This window comes from Ctenocephalides felis, unplaced genomic scaffold (assembly GCF_003426905.1).
Source record: "Ctenocephalides felis isolate EL2017-DRISC unplaced genomic scaffold, ASM342690v1 CF-g0.4_SCAFFOLD_03571, whole genome shotgun sequence".
NCBI lineage: Eukaryota > Metazoa > Arthropoda > Insecta > Siphonaptera > Pulicidae > Ctenocephalides > Ctenocephalides felis.
Window position 1 is genome coordinate 49,431,403 of NW_020539725.1, and position 16,696 is coordinate 49,448,098.

The window sequence follows — 16,696 nt, forward strand, 5'->3', positions numbered from 1 at the left end:
GTCTAATGATTATTGTTGACCGCCCAATGTTATTTTTTTTAGTTTTTTTTACTAGATCTCCGAAACCGCTAGACCTATCTTCATGAAAATTTGATCAAATCTTCATCTTGTTAATACAAGTAAAATGTTTTTTGACTTATACAAATCGGACGCTCCGTTCTCTTAAAAACTGAGTTACCGTTTTTAGCACTTTTTGCCCCGTATCTCCGGAACGGCTAGAATGTTTTTTGAATTATTCAAATTGCTTCATCCGTGTTCCCGAAATCGTCGACGAAAATTTGTATCCGAATACACACACATGCACGCACATACACACACACATACATCAATTTTCTCCAAGGTATGCCAACATATTCAGAAACCTCTGAAACGTGAAGATATATAAAAATTTTCATTTTCGATTTTTTTGCGATTACTTACCCTATGGAAAATTAATTATAAATAAATCAATTTATCATCTCCAGAACATTAACAATCGTCATTTCATTTCGAATCAAATTCCAAAAAAAAATAGTTGCCAAATTTACACAAAATTGAAAAAGTGCTCCCGCATAGTCACAGTCTAAACTCATTTGCAAATAATTCTGTGCGACATTTTCACTTATACTGTGCTCAGCTTGGCGGCATTTTCACATTTTTCAATAATTTTCACAAAATTGGAAAAGTGCTCCAGTACACAAACAGTCTAAACGCACTTGGGTAAACATTTGTACCAGAGTGGCGCTTAGACTGTTCTTAGCTTGGGTGATTTATTGAATTTTTAATCGAAAATTACAAAAAAATTTTTTTGAAAAAAAAATTAGAAACAAAAATTTTTTTTTTCCAAAATCAATTATTTTGTTGAAAAAAGCAGAAAGTTTTTTGAATCATTTAAATCGGACGCTTAGTTCTCTCAAGAACAGCCATTTTTTTTAAATTTAGCTCTGTATCTCCGAAACCTCTGGGCCTACCTTTGCCAAAAACTAATCAGCACATCTCCCTATCAATAGGAATCGAATGTTTTTTAAACCATTCAAATCGGTTGATCCGTTCTCTCAAAAACTCGCTTTCTATTTTTTGCACTCTTTGCTCCATATCTCCGTAACGGCTGGACCTGCCTTTGCCAAAAACTAATCAGCACATCTCCCTATCAATAGGAATCGAATGTTTTTTAAACCATTCAAATCGGTTGATCCGTGCGCCCGAAAACGTGGACGAAAAAACGCGGACATACAAAACACACACACACACACACACACATCCATTTTTTCTGAAGTATGCCAAAATGTTCAGAAACCTTCAAAACGTCGAGAAATGTAAAAATTTTCAATTCCGATTTTTGGACGATTACTATAACTTACCCTACGGGAAGTTAATTATATGCCAAAATAGAATTTGAATTACCAATTATTTTATTTTTATAATTCATGTCGTTCGTTGTGCTATAATTTCTGTAAGACAGTGTTTTAGTAAGTGCTTCTTTAGTAGAGGTGGGTCGTTGACGGTTTTGCCGTCAACGAAACGAAACGGTTATCGGGGTTTCGTCAACTAGTTAAATAACTAGTTATTTTTCAACTATAGTTATTTTTAACGATTCAACGCTGGCAACGTTAAGAAACTGATAGTTGAAATAACTGTTTCATTGAAAGTTAGTAATATGAAGTTTGTTCTTATAAAAGCGAAGTTGACGTTGGATTTGATGAATAAAAAGAAATAAATGTGAATTGTCGCATTTATTACACACACACACACACACACACACATATATATATATATATTTATATATAATAAATAAAGGTTTAATTTAAAAAACTTAAATATTTTCATTACAGCTAAGCCATATACTAAAACATCGAATTTAATGTTATATAAAAATAGCAATATAAAAATATATAGTTATATAAAAATGTTATGAAAAATAAAAAATCAATTTTCAGGTTTAGTTTAAAAAAATTATTACAAGACAAATGCTATGAGATTTTTATGAAAAATATTAATCATTGAAAACTATAATAAATGTAACTGATTTTCTAAAATTAAACGATTTGGCGCGTGTTGCAAGTTTCTTTTAAGATGTACATGTACATTTGCAATATTATAAAAGCAGTAGCTTTACAATAAGCGATTTTCATAGTATTAGTTGATCCTTTCCGACGCAGGTACCTGCCTACGTTCGTTTTCGACAACGAACGAATTCCTATATCGTTGAAAAAACTAACTGGCCGCCATGTTTTCAACTGCTTCGAAACCAGTTGATTTTCAACTAGTTATTTCGTTGCGACGAAACGGTTAGTTAGTTAACGAAGAAGAAACGGTTGAAAATAACCGTTCGTTGATTCAACGCCCAACACTATTCTTTAGTGACATCGAGTTTTATTCAAAATTGAAAATAAGAAATAAAAGTTGAGTTATCACAAAATATTTGGTATTGCATGCCCATTGTATTCTGCTCTTAATTATTTGCAATGAAGTCAAAATTATGTAGCAATTTGCTCTTCAAATTATATTATTAGGGTTGTGCTAATTAACAGTTTAAAATTTCATTTTAAAACGTGCAAAGGCTTATTGAACATACAGCTCTTCAGCCATAAAAATATAAAACATTTCTTTGTTATGTATGGTAACATGAGTTCTTATAAAAAATCATTCTCTCCGACCGAATTTATTGACTGAGCATGTAAGACCATCAAATGTAATTTATGTTCCAGTCAAACGCCTATAGGTTTTCGAAAACAAAATGATTGCATGTTCGCTTTGAAACAATTTCAGTTTTCGCAATTGCAAATCGACCGCAACATTATTCTTAATTGCGTTGTAATACGACCACTGCTGCAACGACTTGCGGTAGAAGCTTCCTCCGCAGACCAGCTGTGGTAATAGAGTCAGGAGACTCTACTGGACGCAATGTCTGTCCGTAGTTCAGGAAAGAGATAGTAAATATTTTATGTCGTTATTTATCATAAAGTACTTTTATAGACTGCGCTATATAACTTTGCTCATGATGAAGTTATTACGTGAAAATAGAATAGAGAAGCTCTTAATAGTAGTTGATGAAGATATTATTATCCAAACTCGTGTAAAAATAGCAATGGGCGGGCCAGAGTTCCAGTTGCAGTTGGAATAGATAAAAAAGATGGTATAGAAAGATGCGAAACTCTAATTGAAGAAGTTGATGTGATTGTTGTGGATACTGCCCATGGTCACTATTTTGGCGTTAAGAAAAAATTCATTAGGCAACGTGCAATTCCCCCTGGTATAGAGCTAAGAGCTCTGGTCTTACAACTGAAGGCTCCAGATTCGATTCTCACCTTTGATAATTATAATTACAATCTTGTAATATTTACAATCTTTATTAAATATTTACCATGCCCTTTCCGGGCGTTGCTTTAATATTACAATTAGACACTACTGGACGCAATTCTGTTCGTAGTCTTACTCACTTTGTGATACCTATAAGTTATGACAATTTAGGTTCATTAGACAACACTCTACAATAGAACAAATACATAGAGTCGTTGATTTCATTTATAAAGCCTTTCACTTCAAAAAATATTGTTCAGTTCTTTTTCTTGACATCAGTCAGGCTTTTGATAAAGTTTGGCATAACGGCCTGTTATCTATATTTTTAAAATCATATTATCTTCTCCTAAAATCATATTTGTCATAGAAGGTTCTTCGTCAGTTTCAATTATGCTTCATCTATTGTTAGAAATATTTCTTCCGGAGTTCCTCAAGGTAGTGTTCTTGGTCCACTGCTTTATATTATATATACTGCCGATATAGCTACAAATGCAGAAACTATGATTGCTACCTTTGCTACCAGATGATACGGGAATTCTATCTCAACATGACAAATAGATGAAAATAGAAAAGTGGATGAAAAAGAACAGCCGTGGGATTGCTTTTTAATAGCAATAAAAAAAGGTCAGGTACTTAGGACAATCTGTGCTCTAAAGTTCAACAATTTAGTTTAGGACAATCTAAGCCAGCATGCAATACGAACTATTTACTTGATGTATTATTACCTTCGGCCAGTACATAACATGATTTATTTCACCATTTTCTAAATCCAAAGTAATCTAATTGTTGGTAATAAACCAATTCGAACAATATGTTCACAGTCTGTCATGTGAGTCTGTTATCCGTGCTGTTACATGGAATAGCCTTGTGGCTTTGAGCTAAAACGTTGTATTCATAGTAACAGATGTATATCGGCTCAAGGAAATGCATTAATTGCCATTTAAGGTCGTCACGTCATATAGGAAACTGTGCAGCACACAATCGAATCGTCAAGCACGTGCATATATGTATACATGCAGTCGGTATTACTTAACCTTCCTGTTGCATTTGTGTTGCATTTGAAAGTACCATACCGATCGATAGCTAATGCATTTGCATGAAGGCTAGAAAAAAGTTGACCGATTTAGCTGTGACCTGTTAATAAGTAGGTGGGAAAATGAAAAATTCACAATTGATTGAACACTAGTGAATCGACTTATTTCTATTCTACATTTATGTTGACACATTTCATTATCTGCATTAATATAGAGCTAAAGCAATTTGTGTTAATAAAGCTGTTTTTTTTTTAAATCTGCGTTTATTATGTTATGGATAGGGTTTATACAAAAACCGGCATTTTAGAAAACCGGTTTTCGAATTTTAATTTTACTAAAAAACCGAAAATTCAGTGTAATTTAGAGTAGTATTTGACTGAATTTATTTATTGTTCAATTTTATAGATCGTAAACAAAATTATTTTAACTAGTAGAACTAAAAATAATAGTTTATCTTGATTAAATAACTTAGAAAATAATTATTAGTTATTCATGCATCATTTTCACATATAAGAATTAAAATATTATATAACTGGTATAAAAATCTAAATTATTATATACAAAACCTTTCTGGGAACCATTACAGACTGATAAGATATCAAATGCTATTGAAACACTATGATTTCAAGAATCAAAACGCTTTCATCTATCTTTTATATTTGGCTATATTTGTCATTTTCCATTTATACAGTAAAAACCGACTATTTTCACTAAAAAACCGGTTTTCGAATTCCATAATTTTCGCCAAAAAAAAACGGTTTTAAAAACCGGTTTTTGAAAACTGACAAACCGTAGTTATGAAACATCAGTAAGTTTTTGGTAGTAGTACAATAGTTTCCAATTCAGAACTATATACTTCAGTATATAATTCAGTTATGATTTATTTCACAAACTATTTTATTTTTAATTTTTTTAACATGGAACATGACAAAAGCAATAAGATAATATATATACACATACAAATCCTTTAACAAAAGTTTAATATTCGAACTTTTTAAAGTTTATATGTTCAATTATATATAGTATTTGAAAACAACAAAGATCATTGCATTGCCTTTTATTCTTTCATATTTTAAGGTGCTATTAATTTAAACAAAGGATCGTAAAAATGTGCATTATTATGTTGAGCATTTATGATTTATATTTTCAATGTCAGTAGTACTCATATCCAGTAGATATGTATAAGTGAATGATTGGATTTATATGAAATATAAGATTCCTAAACATTTTTTTTTATTAATTTAACTTTATTTTGCGATCTAATTTTTCAAAGACAATAAGAAGAGATTATCAAAATTAAATGAGAAAATATTGATTAGAAATTAATCTTTAAAAATAAATGTAAAGTTTAAGATAAAGCTATCCAAACGTTGATGCAAATAAAAAATTTGTCTTGTGTCTTGTATTAAATTTGGGGCTTATTTAATTATTAAATATAAAATTTTTAAAGAAATGAATTTTAATGAATGCAGTTACCCAATTATGCTGATTATCTTTTTACTATTTTACTTTTTCTGTTGACTACTGAAAGTATTTAAATTGCCGCTACATATTCATTTGATTCCCAATTATTTTTCAATTTTATTGCATTTTCAAACGTGAATTGTAAGCATTGTGTCCAAGAATAGGCTTAATGTATGTTAATTATCTATATAGATTATCGTGTCGAGGTTGAGGTCGAAGTCTTCACGTTGAAATTGCCAAACGAAGGTCGAAATAAAATGCATGGCATTTGTGCATGTTTAAAATTAATCGTGGGTAATTTTTGATCACATTTAAATTTTGGAAGTTATTTTGTACCTTTATTTTAATATAAAGTATTATCAGATCAAAAACAAAACACATATTAAATTGAAAACATACCACTTTATATGGGTACAAGATGTATTAGTCATTAGTCAAATGGCCAAACCCTTTATTATACAAATTATGCAGGCACCCTCAGAAATATCATTAAATTTATTTTTTATTTGTTTTGGAACTGAAATTAATCAGAGTTCTATGAGCTTTTGTATTTGTACTTTTGTGTGATGTTGAAAAGGTATTACTGTAAGTTACATCATCTTTTTAAAAGACAACCCAACGGTTGTTTGATTTTATATATTTTTATAAAAAAAAATTCTAAATAAATGAACTATTAATTGAGCTATACAAAGTTGATTATTTATGAGGCACTGAGAATATTTTACGCTGTCGTATCATTTTTAAGAAAAAATATTTGTTAATTCTTAATTGGGAAGGCCATTTGCTGTTTTATAGTGAAATTTTTAACGTATTTTAAAAATATTGTGCAAAGATTAGTAAAAGATATTGAAAAAAAAACTATATTCAATATTTCATATTCGCTAGCATTTTTCGCATGCATCGCTTTCAACGTAGGTCCGGCCCTGATCAAGGCAATATAATCTGTTGTACTTATTGAATATTTTCTTATTCTACATAAAATGTATCATTTTTTCAAAAATCTTTTCAAGATTCTTAAGAAAAAGGAAATATTTATTTTTATTTACATAAAAAAGGGGAACATCTTACAAAGTTATGCTTTTAGAAATATCGATAAAACGAAGGTCGAAATAAAATGCATGGCATTTGTGCATGTTTAAAATTAATCGTGGGTAATTTTTGATCACATTTAAATTTTGGAAGTTATTTTGTACCTTTATTTTAATATAAAGTATTATCAGATCAAAAACAAAACACATATTAAATTGAAAACATACCACTTTATATGGGTACAAGATGTATTAGTCATTAGTCAAATGGCCAAACCCTTTATTATACAAATTATGCAGGCACCCTCAGAAATATCATTAAATTTATTTTTATTTGTTTTGGAACTGAAATTAATCAGAGTTCTATGAGCTTTTGTATTTGTACTTTTGTGTGATGTTGAAAAGGTATTACTGTAAGTTACATCATCTTTTTAAAAGACAACCCAACGGTTGTTTGATTTTATATATTTTTATAAAAAAAAATTCTAAATAAATGAACTATTAATTGAGCTATACAAAGTTGATTATTTATGAGGCACTGAGAATATTTTACGCTGTCGTATCATTTTTAAGAAAAAATATTTGTTAATTCTTAATTGGGAAGGCCATTTGCTGTTTTATAGTGAAATTTTTAACGTATTTTAAAAATATTGTGCAAAGATTAGTAAAAGATATTGAAAAAAAAACTATATTCAATATTTCATATTCGCTAGCATTTTTCGCATGCATCGCTTTCAACGTAGATCCGGCCCTGATCAAGGCAATGTAATCTGTTGTACCTATTGAATATTTTCTTATTCTACATAAAATGTATCATTTTTTCAAAAATCTTTTCAAGATTCCTAAGAAAGAGGAAATGTTTATTTTTATTTACATAAAAAGGGGAACATCTTACAAAGTTATGCTTTTAGAAATGTCGATAACAAATATGCATATATCGGTGATCCGGGTTTTGTTGACGGGTGCAAGATGTTTCATACGGATGTATATGGGCCACCTGCTTGACGCAGATGTTACTTGAGATAAACGCATTCACCTGCCACGCATTACATAAAAAAATATATGTGTAACATGAATTACAAACAGAAACATCCAAATGTAGAAATGACATCTTTGCGTGATGTGCCAGTCGCAATAAAAATCATTTCGAAAATATAATGACAAGGATTTTGTGGAAAATTAATTGATGCACCTCAACCATCATAACATGAAGCACCCAGTAATTATTGATACTAATGCAATTTGTAAAATCAATTCATTGCCTCCAGTCATAAAATGTTTATATATTCCGATTTATTTTTATGTACAATGTGAATCTTTATATAATTGCCAACTACATTTACTATACTTTTCCTAATCTCACAGTAGACACTTTTTTATCGTTCATCTTTCCTGTAATTAGTCATACGCTTTCTAAGAACTTTGAAGAATAACATTGCGTGTAATTTTAATGCAATTGATAACAATTATAATGGGATATGTATTTATTTCCCACACAATTCAAAATTTTTAACAGCAGTGTTAGCAAAATATTTAATCAGAATATTCAGGATTTATGAAGGCATAGACTTGTATAAAATTTGGAAAATGAAAGTATAAACAGCATAGCAACATGTTATTTTTTAAAATTTTGTTTTGATTATGAACACATGGTTAAGAAAATCTTGTAAAAACCTGACTTGGGGCGTTGAAAATTATTTATCAAAAATAAATTCATTGCAAGGGTAGAAAATTGTATTAAAATCTCTGATCTTTCCACAAATTTGGAAATGTCAGGACATGTATCATATTTTGTTTTTTTACTTCTTAGCCATGTGTTACCACATCACTCCCCGACTATAGTAAAATTGTATTACTATTTTTTATCTTTTATTGATAATCTTTTAAATTATTATTGCATTAAATGAGTTTGACAAAAAAAACTATGATTTTCTTTTTTTATCTCCGACCACTAGCTCTATATTTTTATATAACTTTCAGTAATTTTGAGGATATATGAGCATTTAACATTAATTCTAAAAGGTTACTTAGTAAAAATTTTTACTCAAATAGCAAATTAAAAAAATAGATAAATCAAATTTAATAAAATAAAAGTAATTATAATTAAAGTCAATTATTATGTGAAGGTCATTTGTCAGTATTCTAATCCTTACTAAATAATAAAATTTTATTTTAAACTTATAAGAAAGAAATATATATGGAGAGGCTCTCCATATATATTCTCCAGGAGAATACAACAAATGCAATAAAGTTTCTTATCTTAACTTTGTACTTGTCAAGAGAAAAGTAAATATTGAATATTTGTTTCAAAAATAAATACATGATAAAATGTACTTAATTACTTATCAATGGTTATAACGATAATACTAACTATGAAGTTTATGGTCCAGACTTATAGAATATCCCTCTGCTTACCAGAGAACATCTTTTATTATTATTATACATATTATATTTAAATTATTCGATACCGTACAAGTTGCTAAGAATAGAATGACCTAGTTTTCCTTCATGTGTTTTGATAAAATTGCGGTCTTTAATCTAAATAGAGAACTTATTGCTATTCATAGCACCTACATACTATATATATTTTTTTCTTAATTATTGAGAATATATACTAGTTCTTACTTCTCTATGGATTATTTGTCACCTCCAAAATATCAATGAAAGAAATGCGCTATATGCATAATCCTTTTGCATGTAATTGCATCACAGATTTTACTGCAATTTTTACTCTGTATACTGACATAATTTTGAAATCATTAGTTATTTCATTGAGTAGCAAAAATGTTTTTTTTTCATTCAAACCTGTTGTTGGAATTAAAGTAAAACATCAATTGCCATTAAATTTAATACTTTAATCAATATATGTAACTGCATTTATTAATCTAATGTTATAAGGTTCCAATAAGAATCAACATGGAACAAGTTCCTGAAGCACATTAAAATTTATTATATTTTGACTTGCTTTCGTTGTGGAGAATTTGAATGGAGTATTTTAAAAACTTATCTCTTTATTTTGGTAATTACAAATAATGTTAAGACTTTGTGCTCGACCTGACCTGACGCAACACAAAACACCATGTGAATGTTTTTAACGCGATTTTTATTCACGAAACATGCGATATATTTCGCGCCTAGATTATTTGAAGGTGAAACTGGTGGACGTGTATCAAGTTGTTTTTGTAATAGTTTTTATAGTATATTTTCTGAGAACACAAATTATTACAACATATCATTTATTTCAAATATTATTTAAAATATTTACTTTGTGGTAAAGTAATATTACCTATATATATATATATATATATATATTATATATATATGTATACGTTTTGAGGGTATGATAAAATTATCAATTTGTATGTTTGCTGACACACTCCAATTTCCTGACATGCGGCTGACCTCGTTAGTACAAATGACTATAATAAGTCAAAATACCTTGCTTTTGACTGTGTGTACATGAGAATCTACTTAAAATTATAATAGTATTAAATAGTAGTCTGCCCGAAGGCAGGTCCATGGTGTGAGATCATCACAAATCAATGATTTTCTTTCACTCCCTTGTTTATTATTAGCATTGACATTTATTACCAAAAATCACTTTTTTATTGATTTTTCTTTCTAAACTTCTGCTTTTATACATTCTAGTCTTGTGCTTTGGCTTTCAGTTTCCTGTATTTTCTCTTCTCGAGTAAATCGTCAACCATCTGCATTCTTCTTCTTTCCAATCATTTCAATCCTTCTATTTTACCTTAGACGACCTCGTGTAGGAGACTTCTCCTTAGGAGTCGTGTAGGAGACACTTTTTTATCAGAATGGGTCCGATCGAGTTTCCTTTCCTTTTCATAATCGTTCTCTGTACAGTTCTTCCACATATTGTATAATAATTTAATTGAATAAATTATTCGAACATATTTTTTATAAAATTATTATAATTAAATTTAATAAAAATTAAAGTAATTATTAATACTGTCTCTCCTCAATACTATTTGATTTCCATTAATTACTTATTGTTATTAGCATTCGGTGCTTTCAATACAAAAGCAGAATCGACGTCCATCCTAACGATTTAGCCAGCCAAGTCTACTGAAGCAAAAATTACCCAAATGTCTTCATTTAGTAACTTTTATATTATTTCTTTTTCCTTCACTTGTATTATTTGTCTTTTTGTTTCTGTTTAATATTATACTCCTATTAGGTTCCCCGCTGAATGTACCTATTATAAACAAATTATAAAGTTTCCCTTCATGTTATGGTTTCATTTGTTTATTATTCTCAATCGCTGCTCATTGTTTTATCTAACATATTGCAGAATAAATTGAATTAAAATATAAACTTTGTATTTGCAAACAAGTTTCCAGAATATGCAATAATATTTTGCTAGTCTTTATCCATCATAGTATAGATGTTTTAAGCAGCAACTAATATCTCGTGCGGAGCTAGATGGTCCCGCACATGTCCCGTACATGTCCCGCACATGACCTCATTCGGTTCAGTCTCCGCGTGTGTCTACTTACATACACACACACATGCATGGCATAGCGTTACTTGCTGCTGCTTCATATGTTATGTACGAGTACGACTGCCGTCTATTACAATCGCAGCAATCTCTTTTATCTGCACTGTGTCCATTGCATCGCATTTGATTGCACAATACTCTTATAAACGTATAATGGTTGTTTTTTTTTCTCCCCTGGGCTGCCTAATAGTCTCTATAAATTGTTTAAAGTCTCGCAATAAACATTTTACGATCAAGGGAGCGTATCGCGATAATTAAATCTTATAATGGCATTAAAGGGTCGTTAGCTTGTATATGTTTATTATTAGTACTTATAGTATTTATGATGATATTGTTTATGTTATATACATTGTATTTCAATTCGATTTTATCATTCCTACTTTTGAAATTATAGTTATTGAAACTGCAGTAGATCTTATAGTAGTTTTTATTGGGTGGTATCAGCATATTTTGAGTAGTATCTTTGGAATATCTAAATTTAATGTCAATCGAGTTGTAACAAATGTGTTTGCTTGCCCGATTATTGTTTGGATATATTTGGGAACAGGAATTTAGCTCATAAATAATTGTATCTTTCAAAAATCAGTGATGCTAACATTTCAACTAAATCATTGCAAAAGTATTACATGCGAATCATTCAATTTTTTTTTTATTATTATTAAGATGATTTAGCAAATTTATCGCAGATTGTGATAAAACAGCTTGTATTCAATATATATTAGCTTTCTAATTAGTTCTTTTATATATGAATATCAATGCTGGTCATTTTTAGCATAATTATATCAGAAAATTTTTCACATGGGCCATGGTAACTCTATTAGATAATTTAGTTAAAAAAATATATATCAAGAAACTGAATGTATTGAAGAAACATATTCTTGCCAAAGCTTCCTGGAAAAATACCGTCTCTATGTCACAGCTTTTTCCACCAAATAATGTATGTCTGACATGGTGACTAACGTGTTAAAATGTGTCATATAGATATTTTCAGCGTTAGGCACATATGATTGTCATGGCGATTAACGTGTTAAAATTTGTTTTATGATCAATTCATTTCCAATATTAATTTGACCATTTTTACCAGTAGGATATTCAAATTTGTTTCGTGATCAATTCCTTTCCAATATTAATTTGACCATTTTTACCAGTAGGATATTCAAATTTGCTTCATGATCAATTCATTTCCAATATGATTTTGACCAGTAGGATATCAAGTATGTTTCATGATCAATTTATTTTCAATATAAATTCGACCATTTTACCAGTAGGATATTCAAATTTGTTTCATGATCAATTCATTTCCAATATGAATTTGACTATTTTTGCCATTTATATTCAAATTTGTTTCATGATCAATTTATTTTCAATAAAAATTAGACCATTTTTACCATTATGATTCAAATTTGGTTAATTATTAATTCATTTGCAATATTGGCTAGACCACGTATTGGAAGATTTGATATAAATAATCTTAATCGTTTAACTATTATCTATATTTAATATTACATTTTCATCTTTTCAGGGCAATTCAGTCATTTCGTCAGCTGTTGTACACCCGACCTACATTCTCAAGAGCTTCGGAAGTAAACATTCGGCTTGGGTTGATGCTAAAGATCCCGCGCGATTGGGATTCTGCATGTGAAACAATTCAAACTCAGTCTCTTACAGGTATAAATAATTATACTAAAAATAATAATATAATGTATATAATATAATTACATGCATATAAAATTTTAAATTTTAAAAATCCTTTACACCACGAGCTTAGACCCACGCTCCTATTCAGCTAAAATAGTTCCTATATATGAGAAACATTTCATTAATAATTTAATAACTTTATTAATATGACTAATATTAGATTAAAGTATTCTATCTATCTATTACCATTACCATTCATTATATCGCAATGAAGTCTTTATCAATGAATTCTATTTTCGTTTGTTCTAAAGAGAACTATTGACTCCTATATTTCATGCGTTGAGTCAAGTCACCAATTAATGTTCGAACTGACCCAGATTCGATGGAAATGCCGCGAAAAAAGAACGTGTTATCTAGTATCTACTGCCGGTAATGAGTGCTTGAAAAGGTTACACAAAGTAATAAAATCGAGAATAATTATTACCATACTTGAAATTTTATTTTATTTTATTCGAGTTTGTGTAAATATTTTGTACGCAGTAAAATGTTGCAATTGCATATTACTTCACTAACTAATGATGAATTGATTATTAGTAATGGCCTTAAGTCAGTGGTTTCCAAACTTCTCGCACTGCGACCCCCGTTTTATTTAAAAAATAAACATTGTTGCACCTTCCTTAATTTATATATCAATATAATGTCATCAATACTGATCTTATAATCAGCTGATATTATAATTTATTCACAAGGCGACAAATTAATATACAATATTATGAAAAAATGTACATACAAAATTATTTTGTATCTATTTATTTTTTTCATGTCATTTCAACATTTTTGCTTTATTTTTGAAAATAGTACTGCCCACAGGTTGGAAACCTCGGTCTAAAGCTGTTATTTTATTGTGGTCAATATTATATTTAAGTGTTGATATAGATTCAAGTATTTATATAGATTTAAGTATTTTTTATAAATTAAACTATATTAAATGTACACTTCTAATCTAATTTCTTATTTACAATTTGTTTTTGACGTTGAATCTAATTGGACTTTAAAATATTTTGGCATCATCATGTTCTTGTCAATATGTATAAATGCATTTCTTTTAAATCTAATCGAAAATATTTTTTTTTATATCTTTACGTTTCTAAGGTTTCTATACATTTTACGTATACGTGTGTGTGTATCTGGATGCTTGTGTATGTATGTATGTTTGGATACAAATTTTCGTCCACGATTTGGAGAGTACGGATCAACCGATTTGAATGATTCAAATAGCATTCGATTCCTAATGATGGGGAAATGTGCTGGTTCGTTTTATGCCAAGGCAGGCCTAGCTATTTTGAAGATACAGGGCAAAAAGTGTCATTTCAGTTTTTGATAGAACCGAGAGGCCAATTTGAGTTTTTTTTAACTCTGTTTTATTCAGCAATCAGAAATACATAAGGATTTCTATAAGCTAAATTGACGATATTTGAGAGCGATGTCTAAGAAGAACTCCAGTGAGGTCTTCTTAGTTTAACAATTGAAAAGATAATGTTATATTTGAAGCTAATCTAAAACTAAATCTAAAGGCCATTGACGTTTCAATCTTCTTACGCCAAATGGTTGGGTAATGTCGCCTATTGATGGGTTTGAATGTGATTCCAGTTTACGTTTGTATTTTTCCTTAAATTCTTTGAACGTTAATTGCACCGTTTTCATGTTGAGATCGTTGTGAATGATTTTATTTGTCACGTACCACGGAGAATTAAGTATTGTACGTAAAATTTTTGACTGAGTTCTCTGCATTATAGCTATATTTGATTTGTAAGCACATCCCCAGAGCTCAATTCCGTAGGTCCAGATTGGTTTAATGATTGATTATATAGCAGCAACTTATTTTCAACAGGAGCTTCACTAATCATTTCACTTGTATTGATAAAATGAAGATTTGAATAAATTCAGAGATCCATAAAAAAGTTTAAAAAAAAAACGCCATTGGCGGCAAAAATGATTAGGCATAAGCACATCAAATTATCAGATATTTCATGATAATTTTAATATTATGTAAACATAATGTTAACATTCTATGGGTTCCGTACCAAGATTTATATTGTTTTACCATTAGAGACTGCGGCGTATATGCGCTTCGATATTTTGTTTCTAAAATAGCTACATAAGCGCGATCATAGTAAAAAAAATCATAGTCCACTAGTTTCAATATGTCGACGATATTGGTACTCTTTATTATAAATCAAAAATCATCCGTTATCCCCACGCCTAGTTTCACGCCACTCCAAATGTGCAAGACAAATCTCGATCAAATATACGTTCTTAAATCAATACCAATCGCAACTATTTCCATCATACCATCAATTCCATTCACAAATCCAAAGCTCTTGTAAATAATAAAACGCAATCCTTATTGCAGGCTTCAAACGGCGTATCGAACAGTGCCCATCCGCCGTCCGCCGTCTCACAGTCGTCGGGTCGTTCCTTCACCGAGGCGGAGGTGCGATTTCACATCGCGCATACGCACGAATTGCGCGGCGCCACTCGCGTCGCCCGCGAACACTACGAACGTCTGCTGCGCGACGCCAGCGCCAGCGACTCCCTCCGAGCGGATGTCTGCCGCCAATTAGGATGGCTGCACCACACTACTCCGGGAAACAATGCTGATAGGTAAGGATAAAGGTTCGAGGGAAGAAGAAAAAACTAGATAGATTATTTATTTTATTTATCCAATATTCATAATTAAAATTACAGTAGAAGTCATTAGTCGGCACCCACAGTCCGGGATTCCCGATAGTCTAGCATAGTTTCGAAAAAATTATGTTTTCTCCGAAGTAAACCGGAGTAGTTTAGCCGAGAGAATAGATTTTTTAAATGAACAATGTGTTTTATTTATATACCAACTAGCAAACCGGGCAAACTCCGTTTCACCACCAGATGGTTTCATTTTATGTAACATTTTGTTTGGATGAAAAGATTAAGAAAAAAATTGCCTGCTGTTGAAATTGAATAAAAATTTCACAATACACGTGATTGATTTGATGGTTTCCAATTGAAATGTTAGGAAACGAAAAACTTATTTTTTTACTTTTTTTGCAATTTCACAGTGAACACAATGCCAGTTTGTCATATGAAATTAAGAGCAGAGAAAAATGAGTACAAACAAATGAGTAGCTGGCAAACAAAAAATATTGGTTTGTAGTACATGCTAAGTATCAGAGATGACACTGTATGTGAAAAAAGAAAAAGAGTTTTCCGCTTTTCTGTTTTCTTCAATTTTTTTTGCTATAAACCTTGCGGAGTCCGAGACCTTCCAACGAATGCAAAATTGTCGAAATCGGTTCGTGCGTTCTGGACTTTATATCGTCAGGAAGGAAAACCCAACTTATTTTTTGTACCAATATTCATATCAGTTTGCTATAGTGATGGGCGTTGAATCAACGAACGGTTATTTTCAACCGTTTCTTCTTCGTTAACTAACTAACCGTTTCGTCGCAACGAAATAACTAGTTGAAAATCAACTAGTTTCGAACAGTTTGAAAACATGGCGGCCAGTTAGTTTTTTCAACGATATAGGAATTCGTTTGTTTGTCGAAAACGAACGTAGGCAGGTACCTGCGTCGGAAAGGATCAACCAATACTATGAAAATCGCTTATTGTTAGGCTACTGCTTGCAAATGTACATGTACATCTTAAAAGAAACTTGCAACACGCGCCAAATAGTTTAATTTAGAAAATCA

At 30.3% G+C, this 16,696-nt stretch overlaps 1 protein-coding gene across 3 annotated transcripts in view; it reads left to right on the forward strand.

Annotated features, from left to right (window-relative positions):
* LOC113386929 (histone demethylase UTY-like) overlaps positions 1 to 16,696 on the forward strand; it is a 210,721-nt gene that overhangs the window by 110,340 nt on the left and 83,685 nt on the right. For all 3 annotated transcript variants that reach the window (XM_026624687.1, XM_026624686.1, XM_026624688.1), the window contains exon 3: positions 15,376 to 15,626. In XM_026624687.1, the coding sequence (XP_026480472.1) occupies positions 15,376 to 15,626 (251 nt within the window). The remainder of the gene's footprint in view (positions 1 to 15,375; positions 15,627 to 16,696) is intronic.